The following is a 21,824-nucleotide window of genomic DNA, read 5'->3' as shown; positions in this document are numbered from 1 at the left end:
AAACAAGTTACAAAACTGAAGCCACAATCCCAAAGAAAGAAAACAAAGTATAGAGCTCTATTTCAAAATATGTGTACACTAAAGATAGGAGATCAGATCAGGTGTGGGTGCTTCTTACCCTCCTTGCATCTCTCGATTCCAGCGGTGCCAAGCCAGGATCGGTCACTCAATTCCGCGGAAAGACGAATAAGGGACAAGGCTTAGGGACCCTCTTAGCTGCAGAAGCCTTGGGAGGCTGTCACTTATCTGACCAGCAGATAGATAGTGAAAAGCACTCAAAAATCATGGTGCTGTAGGTCCCATACTTATAGCTCTGTACTCCTTTATTCTCTTTCTCCTTTCTTATGCCAAACTGGGGCTGATCTGTCTGGGCGACGCCAGCTCTCGCAAGAGTAGTTTACACTTGCACGGGACAGAAACAATAAGTTTCGACTACTGGACATTCCTTTTATTAGGGTAAATATTTTCCCACCTAGGATGTTGGGGTGTGTGCATCACGCTATTTAGTAGGGGCTAAGAGCCATGTCTGTCACAGCTTCTCTGTCTGCTGTGAGCCTAATCGTTGTATATGTTCCCAGAGGCACATTGTAGCAGCACACCTGTGCTTCTCACAGCTTCAAAGGCTGTGCTGGAATTTATGTTAAGTGCCCTGTTGTTTTGGCTCCCCTTGTGTTCCCAGCAATGCTGGTCTGGGGGGGGGGGGGGGGCTGGCTGTCTGGCTACATTATGTCCCCAGAAATTCCATGGTTCTGAAGACATGCCATCTGCCTCCTCTGAGCACCAATAAATCCCTCCCTCTCAAGGTTAAGATGAATGGGGAATTCTGTAAGGTGAATTTCAATTTCAATGGGCCCCTTCTCCCATCACAGGAAGATACAATATGATCCAATGATGGGGCCTGATTTTGCAGTCTTTGACAGATGAAATCAATAGGATTTTTGCCTGCCTAAATACTCCATAACCTCACCATTAATTTTCAAGTTTCAGAGTAGCAGCCGTGTTAGTCTGTATTCGCAAAGAGAAGAGTGAGCTGTAGCTCACGAAAGCTTATGCTCAAATAAATTTGTTAATCTCTAAGGTGGCACAAGTACTCCTTTTCTTTTTATTAATTTTCAAATTATTCCCAACTTGTTTAACATTACCCCCTTGAGATTTTTCTCTGAAAATTCCAGGTGTTTTTGTGTGTGAATTGTTTGAGTATAACACATCCGCTGAACTAGAAAAAAACAATCACAAAGTGACACAGACTATTGGAGGATGGGAAGGATTATTTCCCTGCATGTGCAACATCAATGTTATTTACTAAGCTCAAATCAGTTATACATGTGCAAACTTACTGAAGAATCAAAGGTAGTTACACACGATACTGAAGGCCTAATTTGGCCTACAAAACTTTTTAAAATATTTATTTATTATTGATGTGTGAGGAAAAATGAGACAGATTCCAGGCTGAATTTGCTGAGCTATTAGAAAAAAAAAAAACATTTTAAATTATAACGTGAGTACATTTGAAACTGTATCACTGACAGGCAAATAGCAGTTGAGCTGTTCAAATTCCCCCTTTATTCCTCCACCCCACCTCAAAAAAAATTAGTTGTTTTTTTGGTCAAGATATTTTGTCATTTTTACAGAATCACGTTTTAGAGTAGAATTTTTTAAGAGTATTTTAGTTCTGTTCATCACTTTTTCTTTGGAAACAGATTGGTTACATTTTATAGGCTCTTGGGAGAGGGACTCTCTCATTCAGTATTTTTACAGCATATTCAGCATAAGACTCTTGATTCTGTTTTGGACCTTTAGGCTACCAGAATACTACTAGGGATTCTTATGGAACTGTTCCATAGTTAATTTTGAAGCAGGACTTTAGGAGTAGGAAAATTTTTCAAACTTTATTTTATTTATTTAGCCTTACATAAAATACTTTAAAAAATAAATGCCTATTTCATGCTCTATGTACCTTTTTATGAAAAATGCTTCCAAAAAACCCCAAAGGAGGTATTTACTTTACTTTTTGAATATTTTCTGTAAGAGCTTCTAATTTCACACGAGCATATTGAGAAGTCTACATATTTAAAGTGCAGATGGAGTAATGAATGTTTTAGAACTGCAGTGATGCACAACACACATTTGAAATTACAATCTGTCCCTAAGGGTAGCTGGCTATTTTATTATTTTTTCCTTTCTTGCAGAGAACATCAGCAGCAGATGGACGAACTAAGAAATGAGTTAAAGTGAATGTCAGAGAAGGCTTGCATTCTTAAAATAAAATTAGAAAAAGAAAACGTTTTCAAACAGGTGAGAGCACTGAAACTGCATGGATTCCTAGAAATAGGAAATCTATTCATTCATCTAATCTATTAGTCATTGCAGGTTTGTTCCCTACGGTGCATTTCTCTTTTCAATCAACTTTTAGCGTGTCCAGATGAGGGTATCCCACCACTTCGCTTGGGAGACTAGCCTACTTTATTAAAAATGTCTGAATTTTTCTTCTCATTTACCTTATTTTCCTTTTCTTAATTTCATCCTACTGCTGTAAACCTATAGACTATACTAAATTCCTGTCCTTTTCTCACTCCCTTGATCATCATTGAGTGCTGTATTAGGCTGTGAAAAGTGTACACAAGCATACAAAAAACGGAATCAGTATATTAAGGTCCTGATCTTGCATCCTTTGAAGTCAGTGACAAAACTCCCTTTGATTTCTATAGACATAGAATCAAATACATAATGAGATAAATAGCATAATTCCCCATTTTCCTGACAGCAATTCCCGGATTCAGTTAATGCTGACTTTGACAGCAAAATGAGGAAAAGTTGATGATTAACAGTCAGGAAGACTGTAGCTGAATGGTTCTGCTAAACCAATACAGCTTGTTTCATGCACGGGGGTTGGTTTTGCGATACTGATACAAAGGACAGCTTTGATAGTGTAGCTGAGTCCACACTATGATATACTGATATAGGATACTAGTATTCCCATACCGGTAAAGTGCGTCTAGTGAGGCCAAACATATTAAAATAATCTTGCTGGCTCAGAGGCTTTTTTGTTCCATAAGAAGAGTAGTCTTTTGAGCCTATGCAAGGAAAACAGACTAATATTTTTCCATTTTTTATTTTATTCTTTATTCTGCTGGACAAAAAGTAATGCCTTTCAATTTGCAATACTATTCAAAAACCTGAATGAGTCTTCTGAATTTGTATGTACTATTTAGTATTCTAGTAGCACCCTGAAGCCCCCATCAAGACTGGGGTCTCATTGTGCTAGGTACTGTACAAATATATATATGAAGATACAGTTCATGTCACAAAGAGCCTATTATTTTAAGATTAAAATTCAGAGGTAATCTAAATGAAGTACATACAACTAAATGTCCCAAGAGGGATTTCAAGTTCTGTTGCTTAGGTGTACTTTCCCAAAAATAATATGGATGTGTTATCTTTAGTAGCGCTCTGAGAATAGGAAAGTCAGTTGCCTAATGCATAAATCAAGCAGTCCTCACCTACATTTTTTTTCTGATCTCCTACACCTTCCTCCATACACTGAATCCATGACTACTCCCGTAATCTTCACTTCTTTCTACTACCATTTAAGCCCTGAACAGCCTCCTAGTCAATGCTGGCAAAGCACTCTTCCTTCCAAAACCTTAAGATACACACACATAATATTTGTGAAGCTTTCTAGTCATTGAGACCACATCCCACCTTTTTATTACACAGACTTCTACTTTTACATTAAAATTCTCAGGAAAAAACCTCATTTGTTCAGAATAGTTTAGCCACTGTACAGTGCTGAATACATCTGTACTGTATCAGTCCCCTTATAAAATATTTAATCCTTATGCAAACTTCATAAAACCATAACCACAGAGTTATGGAAAAGATCAGTTAAAGTAATTTAAGTATTCCAGTACTCTGACAGTTTGTACATGCAGTTAATGACACTATTGTCATTTAAAAATGTACTGTATGCATTTCACAAGCCACCTTGTCTGACAAACAGTAGGTACAAACTCAGCATATCCATCACTATTCATGCATTCAAAATTCTATACATATTGATAATGGATATGCTAAAAGATCCTTAGCAAGTTTTGTATATCAGAGTCAAGGATGTCTGTAAAATGTGGAAGGTGAATTTTTACATGTCACTTTTACAGTTTAAACTAATTGCTTGTTGTTTGTAGGTAATTTTAACTGAGTTTTCCCCTACAGTTTCACAACACTGAAAGTCAATAAGACTTAGGCTCCTTTGTGCCTGTGTCACTACTGAAAATGGGATTTATGCACTATTGAGAATTTTACCCTGGCTCTTATTAAAGACTAAAATATTAATATTCTTTCCCAAGGAAAACTCCCATCTCTAATGCAGTTTTAAAAAATATATTTAACACTTTCTGTTCTTACATATTTGCACAATTAGTTTACTATGGGAAATAATTAGCTCACAGGATTCCATTTTAAACTCATTCTTGTACTGATGTTAATTTATATCCAACAAAGCCAAAATCTCAATTTTAATACATTTATAGTCTATACAATTTCAGAATTTTTAAAATAAAATATAACTTACTACACCATTTTCTCAACCCTCTTTTCCATTAAAGTGAGTAAACATGATTGAAAGGTCAGAATTCTAAGCATAGTTATAACATTTACAGTGATTTGATAGACTAAGTCAAGCTACTACAAAGTAAGACAGGTTAGTCAATGTCCAATTATTTATAAGCTACCCCTTTTCTACCAGGAGAATACTTTCAAAGAACATGACCAAAAAAACTCAGATGTGAAATTTAACTATGTCTTTATTACAAATTAATGAGATTTAAAAGTTCTAATTAATGTTCAACTGAAAGTGTTTTCCAATCTAGTCTTGATTAGGAAAGTAGATGCCTGATTTAACAGACATTTTAAAAAAAGCTTTATTCTTTTAAGAGACTACTGCTCCAGTTAAAATTCTTTATTGATACAAGAAAGATTGATGCTCCAATAGTAAAATAATTAAACCCATCAGGAACAAAGAATGTGGGCAGAAACTGAACATTTGATGTAAAGTTTTCTAACAATCTTAATGTACATCCTAGTCCTCAGTTTCCTTTCTGTAGCAGAGGGAGTCCCATCCAAATTTTAGTTAATCCCTCATCTGGTGCATTGGCATGTTGAGAAAAGTTTCTCAGAAATGTGTACTGGTTCAAGTGTAGCTCAAAGAGTTTTTCATTCACCCCTTCACTGTGGGCTGTTTTTTCCTTTCCCTCTCCCAGAGCAGCTACATATAATCTTACTGAGCAAGCAGTAGCAAAAATGCTTCACTACAATGTCCCGCAGGAGCCAGGGTCCTATCTCCTATGCTCCTAACCTTGCCATTGTACACAGCAAGAGTCCAGCGGTTATTCTAAAATCCAGGGCTCCAGTATACCAGCCACTTAGACTACTAACCAAACTGAGGTTAGCAATAGCTTGTTGTAACGGTTTTATCTAAATATTAGCAATTCTGTTCACCACAAGTTGCCTAAGTACTAACTCTAGCAAATGCACTAAAAAATATAAACATATTAATGAAGCTTGCAATGGAAACTGATGTTGAAGATCTCTATAGAAACATGAATTAAAACTACCAAAAATCCATTATGCTACTTATTCCTACACACGGAGAATTCATCTGCCACACACATTTTTTTTTCTCAGCTGAAAATACATTCTGCTGAAAAATCCTGCACGTACACCTTTCGCCTACCCGGAGCCACTGTGCGCCAGGACAGAGAGCATCTGCTCCTGGGCGGGAGCAGCCCCAGCTGCGGATACGGAAGAGAAGCAGCTGCATTCCTCACAGTGCCCTCTCCATGGGACCAGCTCAGGAGGCACAGGATATGGGGACCAGACAATGTGGGGCATAAGGGGCTGTTGTGGGGAGTCACAGACTGAATGAGTGAAGCTAGGCGTTAGCCAGTATCTGCATGGGGGAGGCTCCCTAACAATCCCTCCCTGACCAGAAAACCTCCATTCCATACTTTTCCCACCCACACCCAACAACCCTCCGAGTTCACACCCAAGCTCCTTCCCAGCAATTACTTTCCCCTCCCTCAGCTCCTCCATTACCCCGACTCCTCCCAAACCTTTGCACCGCTTCTGAGGGGGGTGGGAAATACATTTCTGTAGGTTAAATGAATTACTGAAAGTTATGTATTCATATGCCTGGTAAGGAATCTATTTGTCAAAAAGTATTTCCTGAATCTTTGCTGTTGTCTGTATTGTTACAAACATATTTGCTGACAGGTCTTTTGAAAGAAATTACCAAAATAATTGAAACCGGCGTGATTGTGTTATTGCAATATTGTGCACAGAATTTTTAATTTTTTGGCACAGAATTCCCCCAGGAACAGCTAGTATAAGTATGCAAGTTTAACTAGCTTGGGTGCTGCTGTGGGTTTTTGTTTTTAAGAAACAGGCTACTTAATTGAAATGATTTATTAATACACAGCTATCAGTATTTTTCCTTTTCTCTAGTACATTAGAATTGTATGATCTGTTCTAACATTGAAGGGTTCAACACAGCATATAAGAGCATTCCAAAAGAACTGAACTACAGCCTGAACTGAAAATGATTCTGTGTTAATCAAATCTAATATTAATGTGAGTGAGTCCCGAAAGAGGAATCTGAAGCTTTACTTAACTTTACTTCCCAGAAAAGTATGACTTTAGTACAGAGCTCACAAAAGTAAATAGATTTGAACACAAAATGTATTTTGTTAATAGTCTTTATGCAATTGTGGTTCTCAATGTACCTCAGATTTTATGGGGAAATGCCAGATTTAACGCCTGAAGTGCAGCAGGAACAATCAAGTTAGCAGTTAACTCATCCATCTCCGTGATGATACAATGAAATGGGCAGCTTTTTTCTTGTTTCCTACTTTGTGGGATTATCAATAGAAAACCCCATCCATTTAATGGCAACACAGATGTTTCCTATCCACTCTGTGATGCAGTGCTGCTGTGTTAAAATCAGGCTGAATTTTCTCACAAAAGTTCAAAAAGAAATTGCACTGAAACACGGGAAGTTTAGATGTAGCTGTTAAAATACATAATTACTAAAATTTGATACGCTATTATACCTGGCTGGAAGTGTGGCTGTGCTAATTTAGCTCACTAGGCCCTAGAGAGATGTTGATAAAAAATGAGCATCCTTAACCGTGCTTGGCTGGAAGATACATAGGGCCTAAAGCATGTGCACTATAAATCAGAATAAAACATGTGGTCCTCCGGCCTCTGATGAGGAAAAGCTCCCAGAATGGTGGTGGGGAAAACGGCTTATACTTTCTTGAAAACAACATTAGAATAAAGGACAAATAAACACTGGTAACAGCATTTATCTGCTTACAACTCCAGTTGAATGTACCTTCCTTCACAGTGCTAATCTTGTTTCTTAAGATAGTCACCTTTTTATAACAAAGGCCTGAAGTCTTTCATTTTTCTTTGCGGTAGCGGAAGCACTAATTTTACCAAAAAGCAGCCAAAAAATGAAGTATTTTAAGGGCTCTTCAATATACAATTTTTGGAGGCCTCTGCTAGAAATGCTTCCGTTTTCCTTCTCAACACCCCCTCTCAAAGGCCTCATATCAAGCCAATTCTTTCTCCAGTAAGGAGGACTGGACACTGCTACCTGTAGAATTCATCAGCACTATTCCTTCAAGTGACCAAAGTGAGCTGCTAGAAATGCAACACATTGGCTTACCCAGTTGCCTCTACAGAACTGCCCCCAGCCTGAGATCTCACAATTGCCAATAGTTTGCTGGGCAGGGCCACAAATGTACAACTTTAAGTGAATCAAGCATGCTATTAAAGTTTGGGTAAATTATTTCGTTATCTGTTCACCCGTTACCAGCAGCGAGATACCTGATACAGTCCTAACAGTGTTCTTCTGCAATTTTCAGAATATCAAAAGGATTATTGATAAGTATAGTTCAATCACTAAATTTTATCCAGGTGCATCACAGATCCTGTTTATCTCCACCTATCACAGTGGAGTCAGAGGTAACGGGAACCTTATTCATTTCAACGAAAACGGATTCAAAGGCAGCTTCTTGCTCCTCTAAAGTATCCGCATCAGTGGCTCCTCTAACAGGTGTTGTGTTGGTAAAAGCCGGCTGCTGCTCTGTAATAATTTCCAGCTCCACTGTTTTCCGACCTCTTCTTTTACCCAATATTTTGATGTAATTAGCTGGCACAAGTCCTGTTGTTTGACCATCACGACTAGCCAAAAGCCAGCCACGTACTTTGGGTTGTTGTTCTGATAAGAAAACTAAGCCATAGTTACAAAGTAATTCAAAACGTGTAACAGTTATACCATTAAAACACTTTCCTAGAGTTTGAGATCCCAGCAGACATCAGACATTATACAGCCATCTAATTCAAAGCTCAGCAGAAACATGGAGAATACTTGAAACCTACAATTAGTGCTATTAAGTCAACAACTAGTCACATGACAAGCCAGATAACTGTTCATGTGGTGTTTAAAGTGCTAATGTTTATATATTAAAATTAGGGCCCTACCAAATTCACTGTCCATTTTGGTCAATTTCACGGTCATATGATTTTAAAAATTGTAAAATGTCGTGATTTCAGCTATTTAAATCTGAAATGTCAGTGTTGTAATTGTAGGGGTCCTGACTCAAAAAGGAGGTGTGTGTGTGTGAGTGGGGTTGCAAGGTTATTGGAGGGAGGATTGCGGTTCCGCTAACCCTTACTTCTGCAATGCTGCTGGCGGCAGCGCTGCCTTCAGAGCTGGGTGGCTGCTGGCCGGGAGCCCAGCTCTGAAGGCAGAGCCACCACCAGTGCAGAAGTAAGGATGGCATGGTATTGCCACCTTTACTTCTGCGCTGCTGCTGGTGGAGTGCTGCCTTCAAGACTGGGTGCCCAGCCAACAGCCACTTCTCTCTGGCTGCCCAGCTCTGAAGGCAGCACAGAAGTAAGGGTGGCAATACTGCAACCCCCCCTAAAATAACCCTGAAGCAACCCCCTGCAACTCCCTTTTGGTTCAAGACCCCCAATTTGAGAAACACTGATCTCCCCCATGAAATCTGTATAATATAGGGTAAAAGCACGCAAAAGACCAAATTTCATTGGGGGGGGGGGGGGGGGGGGGGGGAACAGATTTTACAGTCCATGATGCGTTTTTCATGGCCGAGAATTTGGTAGGGCCCTAATTAAAATATATCCAAAAAAAGTAGGGCTGTCAATAGCAGATAACTCAAGTGATTAAAAAATAAATCACGATTAATCGCAGTTTTAATTGCACTGTTAAACAATAATAGAATGCCAACTGAAAATTTATTAAAATATTTCTGGATGTTTTTCTACTTTTTCAAATATATTGATTTCAATTACAACAGAATACAAATTGCACAGTGCCCACTTTATATTATTTTTTATTACAAATATTTGCACAGTAAAAAAGAAAAAATAGTATTTTTCAATTCACCTCATACAAGCATTGTAGTGCAATCTCTTTATTATGAAAGTTCAACTTACAAATGTAGTTTTTTTTTTGTTGTTGTTGTTGTTACGTAACTGTACTCAAAAACAAAATAATGTAAAACTTCAGAGCTTACAAGTCCACTCAGTCCTACTTCTTTTTTAGCCAACTGTGAAGACAAACAAGATTGTTTACGTAAGGGCAGGTCTTCACTACCTGCCGCATCGGTGGGCAGCGATCGATCTATCGGGGATCAATTTATCACGTCTCGTCTAGATGCGATAAATCGACGGGGGAGCAGTAGCGGTCGACTCAGTGCCATCCTCACGGCCAGGTAAGTCGACCTAAGATACGCCGACTTCAGCTACGCTATTGGTGGAGCTGAAGTTGCATAGATTAGGTCAACCCTCCCCACCCAGTGTAGACCAGGGCTACATTTATGGGAGATAATGTTGCCTGCTTATTTACAATGTCACCTTAATATGAGAACAGGCATTCGCATGGCACCGTAGCAGCCGGCATTGCAAGGTATTTATGTGCCAGATATGCTAAACATTTGTATGCCCCTTCATACTTCGGCCACCATTCCATGGGACATGCTTCCGTGCTGACAATGCTCGTTAAAATAATAATGCGTTAAAGTTGTGACTGAACTCCTTGGGGGAGAATTGTATGTCTCCTGCTCTGTGGTTTTATCTGCATCTGCCATATATTTCATGTGATGGCAGTCTCAGATGATGACCCAGCACATGTTGTTCAATTTAAGAACACTTTCACTGCAAGTTTCACAAAAAGCGAAGAAGGTACCAATGTGAAATTTCTAAAGTTAGTTATAGCACATGAACCAAGGTTTAAGAATCTGAAGTGCTTCCAAAGTCTGAGAGGGATGAGGTGTGTAACATGTCAAAAGTCTTAAATATGCAAAACTCCGATGCAGAAACTACAGAACCTGAACCACCAAAAAAGAAAATGAACCTTCTGTTGCTGGCATCTGACTCAGACTGAAAATGAATGTGCATCAGTCCGCACTGCTTTGGATCATTATAGAGCAATACCAGTCATCAGCATGGAAGCATGTCCTCTGCAATGATGGTCGAAGCATGAAGGCACATACGAATGTTTAGCATATCTGGCACGTAAATATCTTGCAATCCTGGCTACCAATAGTGCCATATGAGTGCCTGTTCTCACTTTCAGGTGACACTGTAAATAAGAAGCAGGCAGCATTATCTCCTGTAAATGTAAATAAACTTGTTTGTCTTAGCGATTGGCTGTATAAGAAGTAGGACTGAATGGACCTGTAGGCTCTAAAGTTTTATATTTGAGTGCAGTTATGAAAAAAAAATTCTACATTTGTAAGTTGCACTTTCACAATGAAGAGATTGAATTACAGTACTTATATGAGGTGACCTGAAAGATACTATTTCTTATGTTTATCTTTTTTACAGTGCAAATATTTATGATAAATAATATAAAGCAAGCACTGTTCATTTGGATTCTGTTGTAATTGAAATCAATATTTGAAAATGTAGAAAACATCCAAAAATATTTAAATATTTTTTCTATTAACAGTGCAATTAAATCTCATGATTAATCATGATTATTTTTTTAAATAGCATGATTAATCACAATTTAAAAAAAATCTCATGATTAATCAAAATTTTTAAAAATCATTTGACAGACATAAAAAAAAAGACAACGGGATTTGTCAATTCTTGTTATAGCAGTCCAATTAGAGGCTAAAAAAGGTACACCCCTTTTCCAAAGGATACAAGATATTTACTGTAGAGGAAAAAAGTTCTTTGAAAGTCTGTTTGAAGATTACACCCTTCACTGTAATTAACTACATGCAATTGATTACACAAAGTATAAATACAAAATGTTCTAAGAAATTACTGTTAGTATACTTCTATGTATATCTTTTTTTGGCCTACACATACTCAAAAGATTGGAATATTTGCATTTATCTACAGGATTCAGTGTGCTGTATGTGACAACTATCCTCTTCTGAATAGCACAGTTTCCTCAGTGATTATTACAGTGGCCACATTCTGCCTTCAGATGCACGTGTGTTGATTTCACTACAATCAAGTGGGAGTCAGGTAGAATGCATACCAGCTTAGAGAAACTGACTTTGTAATAAGACAGAAATGCAAACAATTAACCTGTCTCCGAAGGACACCAAGAGGATTAATGTTTGAAGTTTTCTGAAAATAAAAGTGCTGCACTGAGCTAACTTTTGTCACAGCACTGTTGCATGGCCCATGAGGAAACATGAGGAGTACCGTGGTTGGTGAAGATGCATTGTGTAAGTGATCCTTGGGCATGCGTCAAAATGCGTTACTGTACTGGCCAACATTTTAGGGAAATTAAGCAAAACCCACTCAAAGAGATTGGGCATGTTGCTTCTCTAGAGCATCCACACAATCACTGGCCTGTTGAGTTGGGCCAACTAAAATACATCTCTTGATCTCAAAGGGCTGTCAATAGGACTCCATTCACAAGCATTAAAAAGTCATTGGAAGTTAGAAAGTAAATCCACAATAAATCATATCTTACCTTTGGGTGCTAATTTTAGCATGTCACCAGCACGAAAAGAAATTTCTTCTTCTGAAACAGCAGTGAAGTCATATTCTGCTCTTCCAATTACATGATCATCATCTCCGTTTGCCCAGTTACTAGAGGCTATTTCACAGAAGAGTTAAAAAGCAGCATAATCATCTGGATCTTTAAAGTAATTTATAACAGAAACTGAATTTTTCCACAAGTATGCATATACTAAATATAACGGGTCACAGAAACATTTATGTAACACTTTAAATCTTAAAAGTGTTGCACAAACATTTATTCCAGGGCCATACATATATGGCACTATATAACTACCAACATTTTCAGGTGCTTCAAGTTATGCTTCTGAATCCACATTTCAGCCTCTGCATATAAGTGTCCTGGTTTGCAGAATTTTCTATTCCAAGTCACCAGATTGATGGATCGACTGAATAAAGCAAGCAAGCGCCCCAAGTTTTTCCCCCCAGTTCAATAAAGAACATGTTATTAGTATAGTGCTATACTGTAATACCTAGTTGAATCTTGCTGCTAAAGAAGACTTTGTTTCACATAAGAAACCTGATTCTGCAGCTGTATACATATGAAGCAGCTGCAGAACTCAGCCCTAAAATCTTACCTTCCCTAGAAGTAGAACCTCTTTGATAGAGAACTGAATGGATCAATTAACATAGCATCGAAGAGTAGGCTATTTTAATACCTTAATCCCCATCTCCCTGTTTAATTCAGCATTTTTAGGCTATGATTTACTAATTTCTTTGTGGCAAAAACATGAATAGTTTGTTCTCTAACCTACACTCTCCTCACTTTGCTGATCTCCTTTACCTGTTTCGTCATCACTGTATGTGGAGAGCAGCTTCCAGATGAGGTAGGGACCCCCAAGAATAACAGCAAAGAACAAGAAAATGGGCCAGGATTTTGCTGAGTTAGCTGCCCGGTCCTCTGAGCCAATGCGAGCCACAGTTCCTTCACTTTCAGCCCACAAATCCTCATTCTCAGAGCTCTTCCGCAGACCCAGCAGCCGCTGCAGCCGTTTGTAGAGGTATCTTATAGTTCTGACTAATGCAAAAGCTGAAAACACTTTTGTGAAGTGTATTTTGAGTCGGGAGAAGTGATTGGCTACATCCAACACAGCCCTGAAACTGTTATAAACAGCTGAAAAGGTCGCATCCATCATCATACTGACTGAGGCAAATGCATGCACAATACTTTCAATGGACTGAAATGCACCTCTGCTGCTCTCTTCAGCCTGCTGAACAAATCTGCTGGGAGGTAGATCGTCTGTACGAAACCGGTTATAGCCCATACCACCATATCCATAACTGTAAGGGCTGTAGTTTCCATAAAAGGAGTTTCCATATGTGCCATAGCCTGGAGAAAAGGAACTGCTGTATGCAGGTCTGAAATTGCTCAGGCTACTGTTCCCTGCCTGCTGTGATGGTCGTGGCAAAATAGGTGGAGGTACTCGTGTGGGTTGTCCAGGCCTGGTCAGCAGGCTGGCACCCAAATCAGCAGACCTAAATAAATTCAGAGGTTCAAGATCAGTACCCATCATCATTTTATATTAACATTATCCCCAAATCTTCACGAACTGTGGGGGACAGGGGAGCAAAGTCCATGTGACAGAGTCTCTCTCCTCCTAGGGGCCGGGGGGGGGGGGGGGGGTGTCTCTCTCCCCCTGCATAGGGGGGCGGGGCAGGGTCCGTGGGGGGGGGTCTCTCTCCCCCTGCATAGGGGGGCGGGGCAGGGTCCGTGGGGGGGGGGTCTCTCTCCCCCTGCATAGGGGGGCGGGGCAGGGTCCGTGGGGGGGGGGTCTCTCTCCCCCGGCATAGGGGGGCGGGGCAGGGTCCGTGGGGGGGGGTCTCTCTCCCCCTGCATAGGGGGGCGGGGCAGGGTCCGTGGGGGGGGTCTCTCTCCCCCTGCATAGGGGGGCGGGGCAGGGTCCGTGGGGGGGGGTCTCTCTCCCCCTGCATAGGGGGGCGGGGCAGGGTCCGGGGGGGGTTTCTCTCCCCCCACGTGGGCGGGGCAGGTCTCTGAGGGTGTATCCCCGGGAAGGCGGGGGGGTGCACTCACTGGAAGGCTGGGGCCGCGGTTCCCGCCAGGCGCCGGTTCTCCCAGGGCTTGGGAGGCGGCGGCTGAGACGCCATCTCCCCCGTTCCGGCTCCGCTGCGCCCGCCCGAGCCGCCCCAGCTCAGCCTGCTCCCTCCCTCCCTCCCCACCTGATCGCAGCCTTGCCAGGCCTGACGGGGGGAGCGCCGAGCCGCTCATCCGCCGGCGGGTGCGGCGGCTCCGGGCCAGGCCGGGCGTGCGGATCGACGTCTCTGGCTGCCGTTGCTCCGGCCTCCCCCAGCTCGGCGGCTCGGCTGTCTTCGCGGTCCGGAGACCTTCCCTCCCCCGGAGGAGGGCTGAGGGCCTCCGGCACGATTGTCACCGGCGGGTGGAAACGGACACGCGATGCGGAAGAAGCGGCCGCTGCCTCCGCGGAGCCCGGCTGAGCGATGGCGGCGGGCCCGGAACCTTCCTGCCGGGACTCCTGTTTCCGGGGGGACGGGAATGCGCGCGCACGCTGCGCTCTCGGCGGCACGGAGTTCATGGTTCCCGCGGCTTCAAGAAAGGCTCCCGCTCCTCGTGCCGGAGGTAGGAGGCGCCCCTGGCCCCGGCGTAGGGTCCCCCGCCATGGGGAGAGGGAGGGTCTGTCGCTCCCGTGGCCGGCGCTCAGCCCTGTGCTGCTGAACGGGGAGATCCTGCCTTGCCCTGCGCGGTGCGGGGCCCCGGGGTGCGCTCCCGCTGGCGAGGGGCGCTGCGGGGCGCCCCTTGTGTGCCGCCAGCAGCGCTTCCGGGCGGGGGCCTGCAGCCCTGCCCGTAGGCTTGTCCTTCAGCGCCCGCCCCGGGATGGGCACGGCTTGCACTGCCTTCTGGTTGCGCGTACCGATCTTGTGCAGGGCGGGGTCGGGTTAATTCCCTATCGATACACTTATACGTGTGGTCACCCCCCCCCCCCCCATACCTACATACACATTGGATGTTTAATTGTTAGGGTTTCCCCTTAATGTCTCCTCTTCGCAGGAAAGAACTCCTAGTGTTTCCTCAAACGGGCGTGCAAATGTCCCCATATGCAGTTGAATGGGATGGATGCTGTCATAGATTCATAGACTTTAAGGTCAGAAGGGATACTCCTGGGGGAATTCTGCACCACGTATATGTGCAGCTCTCCTCTCCCCCCGATTATTTTGTTTCCCTGCAAAATAATAGATTTTCATAGGGAAGCAAAGGGAAGCCGCCACAGGGTGCCACTCCCTGGTAGCAGGCCTGAGCAGGCATGTAGGTTTGGGTGGGAACAACCAGGAGAGAGTAAATCACCGCTGGTGGGGGAAAGCGGGACTGGGCGTGCATGTGAGACTCTCTCTCTCTTGCTCACTATCCTGGTGCAGAGGAGCAGGGCCCCAGAGTGTTTCTGGGGCAGGCCCAGCCCTTGCATTCTCCCGTTGGTTCGCCTGCCCTGCAGAGGTGTGAGGCTGACACAAGCAGCTGTGGGGAGCCTGTGGGGGGGGGGGGCGGGGCATCTGTGCTCTCTGAGTTTTGGACCGTAGCTGCTTGCCATGCATGCTCCAGCCCCAGGCATAACTCTTATCTGCAGCATGATGCTGTCAGTTTCCCTTCTCCAGGAGCTAGCGTTTTCTGGCTCTGGCTCCCATGGTCAGGGCCTCTGAGGGTGGGGCAGGTAAGAAAGGGGTCAATCATGGTTGGAGAGGGGAGCACAGGGTCCCCAGTTATGATGAGGGGGAAGAAGCAGAGGGTCCATGGGGGTGGATGGGAAGAAGTAGAGGGTCCCCAGTGGCGGGGGCGGGTGTGTGTGTTGGAGCCTTGCGGGGACCAGTGGGGTGGGGAAGAGGAGTCAGTCTCCAGGGTAAGGGAGCAGTGATGGTATAGTGCTGTACCCTGACAGAAGAGGCAGTGAATGTGTGAGGAGCAGCTGAGGAGAGCAATTCCTGGGGCAAGGATCCTGAAGGAGAGGGAACTGAAGAAGGAAGGGGGGTTAGGAGCAGCTAAGTGGGTCTTGGGGTCCATTTGTCCTCAGAGAAGCAAGGAGCACCCTCTCCTTTTCCTAGGAAGAGACTGGGGACAGATCCCACTAAACTAATGCATTCTCTCAACTGATTCATCTGCTCTCTGCCTTCCTCCCCATTTCTCCTACTTTACAGTAACTTGTACCTTGATCCTGTAGTGAGGATCCATGTGGGCACAGGGGTTTCTTTAACTCTCTACTCCTGGGTGAATCTTTATCGTTGTCTGTATTGTTACGGATATACTTGCTGACAGGTATTTTGAAATAAATTACCAAAGTAATTGAAACTAGCATGATTATATTGTGTTATTTTGACAAATAAAATATGCAGAATTTTTAATTTTTTGGCGCACAATTCCCCCAGGCGTAAAGGGACCATTGTGATAATCTAGTTTGACCCTCCTGCACATTGGAGGCCACAGAACCTCACCCACCCACTCTTGTAATAGACCTGTGACCTCTGGCTGAGTCACTGATGTCCTCAAATCATGATTTAAAGACTTCAAGTTACAGAGATTTGACCATTTATTCTAGCTTAAACCTGTAAGCGACCCAGGCCCCATGCTGCAGAGAAAGGCGAAACCCTCCCAGGATCTCTGCCAATCTGAGCTGAGGGAAAATTCCCTCCTGACCCCAAATATGGCGATTAGTTAGACCCTGAGCATGGCAGCAAGACTTATCAGCCCGACACCTGGGAAAGAATTCTCTGTAGTAACTTAGGGCTTGTCTTCACTACTACACTAAATGGGTATTGCTGCAGTGCATCTGGTGAAGACGCATTATGTTGACAAGATAGCGCTCTCCCATCAACCTTATTACTCCACCTTAACAAAAGGCGGAAGCTGTGTCAGTGGGAGAGTGTCTCCTGCTGTTATAGCATGGTGTAGACCAGGGGCGGGCAAACTTTTTGGCCCGAGAGCCACATCGGATTTTCAAAATTGTATGGAGGGCCGGTTAGGGGAGGCTGTGTCTCCCCAAACAGCCAGGCATGGCCTGGCCCTCACCTCCTAGCCGCCCCCCCACCCCCCAGTTTCTTGCCCCCTGACAGCTCCCCCTGGATTCCTGCCCCATCCAACCCCTCCTGTCCCCTGCCGGCCCCCCGGGACTCCTGCCCCATCCATCATCCCCTGCTCCCCGCCCTCTGACCACCCTGACTCCATCCATACCCCTGACCACAGCCCCCGAACTCCCCTGCCCTGTATCCAACCCCTCCCGCCCCCTTCCTGTGCCGCCCAGAGCACTGGGTCAGGCCGCAGCTCTGCAACTGTGTTGCCCGTCCGCCCAGAGTGGCGGTGCGCTGAGGCAGCGGGGGAGGGGGAACAGCAGGGGAAGGGCCGGAGACTAACCTCCTGGGCCAGGAGCTCGGGGGCCGGGCAGGAGGGTCTCGCGGGCCGTAGTTTGCCCACCTCTGGTGTAGACACTGCTTTAAGCCGATGTAAGTTATGTGGCTCAGGGTGTGGTTTTTTTCACACCCCTTAGGGACATCGCTTACATCGACTTAAGCGGTAGTATAGACAAGCCCTTAGAGCCCTCTTTATCTAGTGTCTCATCTCCAGCCATTGGGGATATTTGCTAATAGCAGTCACAGATGAACCATCTGCCAGTCTAGGCAGTCTCATCTTACCGTCCTCTCCATAAATTTACCAATCTCAGTCTTGAAGCCAGTTAAGTTTTTCGCCCCCACTGCTTCCCCTGGAAGAACTGTTCCCCTGGAAGAACAGGGGGAACTGTTCCAGAACTTCACTCCTCTGATGATTAGAAACCTTCATCTAATTTGAAACCTACACTTGTTGATGGCCAGTTAGTATCCATTTGTTCTAGTGCCAGCATTGGCCCTTAACTTAAATAAATACCAGGGAGGGAGAGGAATTATCCCTCTGATGTGTATATATAGAGAGCAATCGTATCTCCCCTCAGCCTTTGTCTCATTAGGCTAAACAAGCTAAGCTCCTTGAGTCTTCTCTCGTAAGGTAGGTTTTACATTCCTCTGATTGTCCTATTAGCCCTTCTCTGCACTTGTTCCGGTTTGAATTCATGTTTCTTAAACATGGCAGATCAGAACTGCACATAGTATTTCAGATGAGGGCTCACTAGTGCCTGGTAGAATTGTAATAGCACTTCCTTATCTTTAGTGGAAATACGTTGCCTGATGCATCTAGGACTGCGTTAGCCTTTTTCATGGCCACATCGTACTGGAGGCACACAGTCATTCTGTGATTAAGCAATACCCCCAGGTCTGTCTTTCTCTTCTGTCGGTTCCAACTGATACGTCCCCAAGCTTATAGAAAACATTCTTTTGGATAGTCCCTAAATGCATGATCTTACACTTTGCATTTTTTTAATTGCATCCCATTTTTATTGCTCAAGGTCATCTAAATCTTCTTGTATGATATTCCGGTCCTCCTCCATATTGTCAATACCTCCCAACTCTGCGTCATCTGCAAATTTTATTAGCACATTCCCACTTTTTGTCTCTAGTCATTAATGAACATGTTAAATAAGATTGGTCTCAAGACCGATCCCTGAGGAACTCCACTAGTAACTTCCCTCCAGCCTGATAGTTCACCTTTCAGTATCACCCGTTGTTGTTGCCTCTTTAACCAGTTCCTTATTAACTTTCAATTCTCATATTAATCCCCATCTTCTCCAATTTCACTAATAATTTCACAAGTGGAACAGTTTCAAATGCCTTACTGAAATCCAGGTAGATTAGGTCTACTGCACTGCTTTTGTCTAAAAAATCAGTTATCTTCTCAAAGATAGATATAAAGGTTGGACTAGCACGACCTATCTTTTGTAAAGCCGTGTTGTATTTTACCCTGATTACTGTTTACCTTTACTACTTTCTCTTTTAAAATTTGTTCTAAACCTTATGTATAACTGAGGTCAAACTAACGGGCCTGTAGTTTCCTAGATCACTTTTTTTTCTTTCTTAAAAATAGTTACTATATTAGCAGTTCATTAAGCTGTTTGAGTTTGACTTCCACCTTGGATGTGATAATTTCGACTTCCATATCCTCATTTTCATTAACCAGCCTGCCACTACCCCTAAGCTCCTTGTTTTCTTTATAAAAAATTAAGGCAAAGTATTCATTTAAGTCAGTGATATTCAGGTCTCAGTGATTCAGGAGCCAAATTAGGGATCGACATTACCCCGAATTAATTGTTTCATTTGCTATACTACTATTCATATTCAAACAGTATTCTCCCAGCAAATAAGTTAATACTGTAGTGCAAGTTGATAACTTAATTGGTTAATAACATAGTAAAAGCATCTTGATTGGTTAATAGCTTAGATTGGTTAATTAAATCCTACTGCAAAGAGCCACAGGAGACACATTAAAGAGCCACGTGCGAGCTGTGAGCCACAGTCTGAGTATCATTGGTTTAAATGTTGGGCCATGCCTAGATTATCTTTAATCTCCACTCCATCCTCAATATTTAGCAGTCCCACTTCTTCTTTCCTTGTTTTCTTTTTATTTATATGGGTACAGAACCTTTTACTATGGATTTTAATTTCCTTTGCAAGGTCCAACTCTTTTTGACAGTTCTCACTTTTTCCCTATACGATCTGACCTCCAAGAGGTAGCTTTTCTTGCTGATCCATCCCATCTTCCATTCCATGTAGGCTTTCTGCTGTCTCTTAATAATCTGTTTGAGAGTTAGGTCATCCAGTTTGGTCTACAACCCTTCCCTACAAATTTTTTCTCCTTGGTTGGGATGGAGACTTCACATAGATTCTTGAACTTTGACTTACAGTAACTCCAAGCCTCCTCCACCTTCAGATCGTTGAGTTCTTCAGTCCAGTCCACTTCCCTACCTAATTCCCTTAATTTTTTAAAGTTTGCCCTTTTGCAGTTAAGGACCCTAGTTGCAGATCTAGTTTTGTGTATTCCTCAATTTAGTTTAAACTGAACTAGCTCATGATTGTTTGAACTAAAACGGCATCACTTCTTGTTGTTTCGGTGACTATTTGGTGAAGAAGTCTGCCAGCTATTACAGCCAGGATATCTGGGTCCTACCATTAATACTAGCACTTGTCCTTCAGCCTCTATTTCAGCTGTTACAGTAAGCACAATAATCCCAGGGATGGGTGGATTGAGGAAGAACCTTTCAAGTGTGGGCGGATTTCTGTGAGCCTTATGAATTAGTGATTTGGAAAGAGGCCTATTTAGTCATTAAAATTTATTCATGTGCTGCTGTCACAGTCCTGCCCCAAGTCTCTCACACGTGTGTGCGTGTTTGAAAGATATCCTCTCGGTGAATTAAATGTAAATCTACTCTCTGGGAATGGAATTTTGTATGTCTTTCAGTTATTCATTTTTACCATCTTCCTCATCATTTGTTGTTTTTTAAATCCCTCATTTGAAATATTACAGCCTGAGACAGATGTTACCCTGACGAGTTGACTGAAGTTTCATAAAACAGAATTAAGTTAATAAATTAGATACTAAAAACTTTTATATACAAAAAAGACTAGGATCAAACTTAAAATTTGTAATTCTAGTTTTCTTTCAGACTGTATACTCTTTGCAGCAGGTACTGTATTTCCCTATGTGTCTGTACGCAGTGGTAAAAGTGCCACAGAAATGAAAGCAACATCATACCTGTCTGTCCCTGACCCTCATCTGTTAAGCCTCTTCAACCCCTCATTAATTCTATCCCTGGACCTGTTCTGCCCCAAGCTCTGCCAGTCCCCACATCAGTTCTGCGCCACCAGCCTCATCTCTGCTCTTCCTGCAGCTCCTCGTGTTCTTCACCCTGCTCTCCTGGCCTGGGAGAGCTGCAGCAGGGAGGACTCTGCTTCCCATGCCAGGTGTTGCAGGGGGGAAGGAGCAGAGGAGCCCTATCCCATTGCTCACAGGAGTGGAAGAGCAAGCAAAGCCACCCTGAGCCGCTGGGCTCTTTCTTACTGGAAGGTGCAGTGTTCTTTTTGTTTCCTGCAGCAGCTCCTATTGGCTGCTCTGCCCCCAGATGTGCCCCTCAGCGACTGAGCAAGAATTGTAGAAAATTTCTTTGTTGGGTCTGTGACACCTTTTAAACGGGCACATTCCAAACACTGTTTGTACAGCACCTAACACATTGGGGCCCTGACCATTACTGGGATATCCGGATGCCATTGTAATATAAATAGTTACTCAAAGTTGATTGGGAGGCTTAGTACAATGACTTGGGGGAGCTCTAAAACTTAATGCATTTTTAAAGAAGAGTGATGAGAATTTCTTTTTCTTCCTTAGTGCCTCCTTTCTTCCTCAGGGCAGCTGCGGGCGGGTGGAGGCCTACTGTTGGTGATGGGTGGGAAGACTCAGTCTGGTGGTGTATCCCTACCTTATTTTGCTTGCATCCGTTGTGGGTGGAGGCCACACTGGCAGCTCAAAGAGAAGTGGCTGAGCTGGAGGCAGACAGCTTGTCGCTGGAATCTAAAACTTATGCTTCCTTAGTAGCATAAGTGGACTCCTGGGTGCTCCTCTTCTATCAGGAATCTGACACTCCTCCCAAGTCCCTCAAAAACAGGGTTGGAGGGGGCACATACATTATTTTAGGGAAAAAAAATAATTGAGACTTCCAGTTGTAGCCAGTTGGTTTAAGTTTTGAAGGCCAGCTCTGTGACTGGAAGTGCTAGAAAATGTCTTATAGTATTTAAAAAAAAAAAATCTGGGGTGAGCAGTGATACTCAAGGAGTCCTAAAAACTGGGAAGGGGGTGGTAGGTGGCGAAGAACTACTGT

General features: G+C 43.2%; 2 protein-coding genes across 9 annotated transcripts in view; one reads left to right on the top strand and one right to left on the bottom strand.

The window, feature by feature from the left end:
• Positions 1-1,392: 1,392 nt before the first annotated feature.
• Positions 1,393-14,624, bottom strand: PEX13 (peroxisomal biogenesis factor 13). 5 transcript variants are annotated; one of them, XM_043543892.1, is made up of 4 exons: positions 14,251-14,624; positions 12,857-13,548; positions 12,026-12,151; positions 1,393-8,293 (listed from the first exon to the last, which is right to left on the bottom strand). In XM_043543892.1, exons 1-4 carry the CDS (start codon positions 14,622-14,624, stop codon positions 7,983-7,985), a joined length of 1,503 nt encoding a protein of 500 aa, XP_043399827.1. In that variant the 3' UTR covers positions 1,393-7,982. The 5 variants fall into 5 exon arrangements, with proteins under 5 accessions (XP_043399827.1, XP_043399828.1, XP_037751914.1 ...); XM_043543893.1 differs by having other exon boundaries at positions 1,393-8,281; XM_037895986.2 differs by having other exon boundaries at positions 1,393-8,281; positions 14,105-14,257.
• The window catches only part of PUS10 (pseudouridine synthase 10), a 77,166-nt gene continuing 69,878 nt past the window's right edge, over positions 14,537-21,824 (top strand). For 3 of the 4 annotated variants that reach the window (XM_037895981.2, XM_037895978.2, XM_037895983.2), the window contains exon 1: positions 14,537-14,668. The gene's annotated coding sequence lies outside the window, so the exon portion shown is untranslated. Of the gene's footprint in view, positions 14,676-21,824 lie in introns of all 4 variants that reach the window. The other variant, XM_037895979.2, reaches the window with a different exon arrangement.

The sequence above is a fragment of the Chelonia mydas genome, chromosome 3, assembly GCF_015237465.2.
Source record: "Chelonia mydas isolate rCheMyd1 chromosome 3, rCheMyd1.pri.v2, whole genome shotgun sequence".
NCBI classification, from domain to species: domain Eukaryota; kingdom Metazoa; phylum Chordata; order Testudines; family Cheloniidae; genus Chelonia; species Chelonia mydas.
Note: the sequence above shows the minus strand (reverse complement) of the source record. Positions and strands in the feature narration are given on the sequence as shown.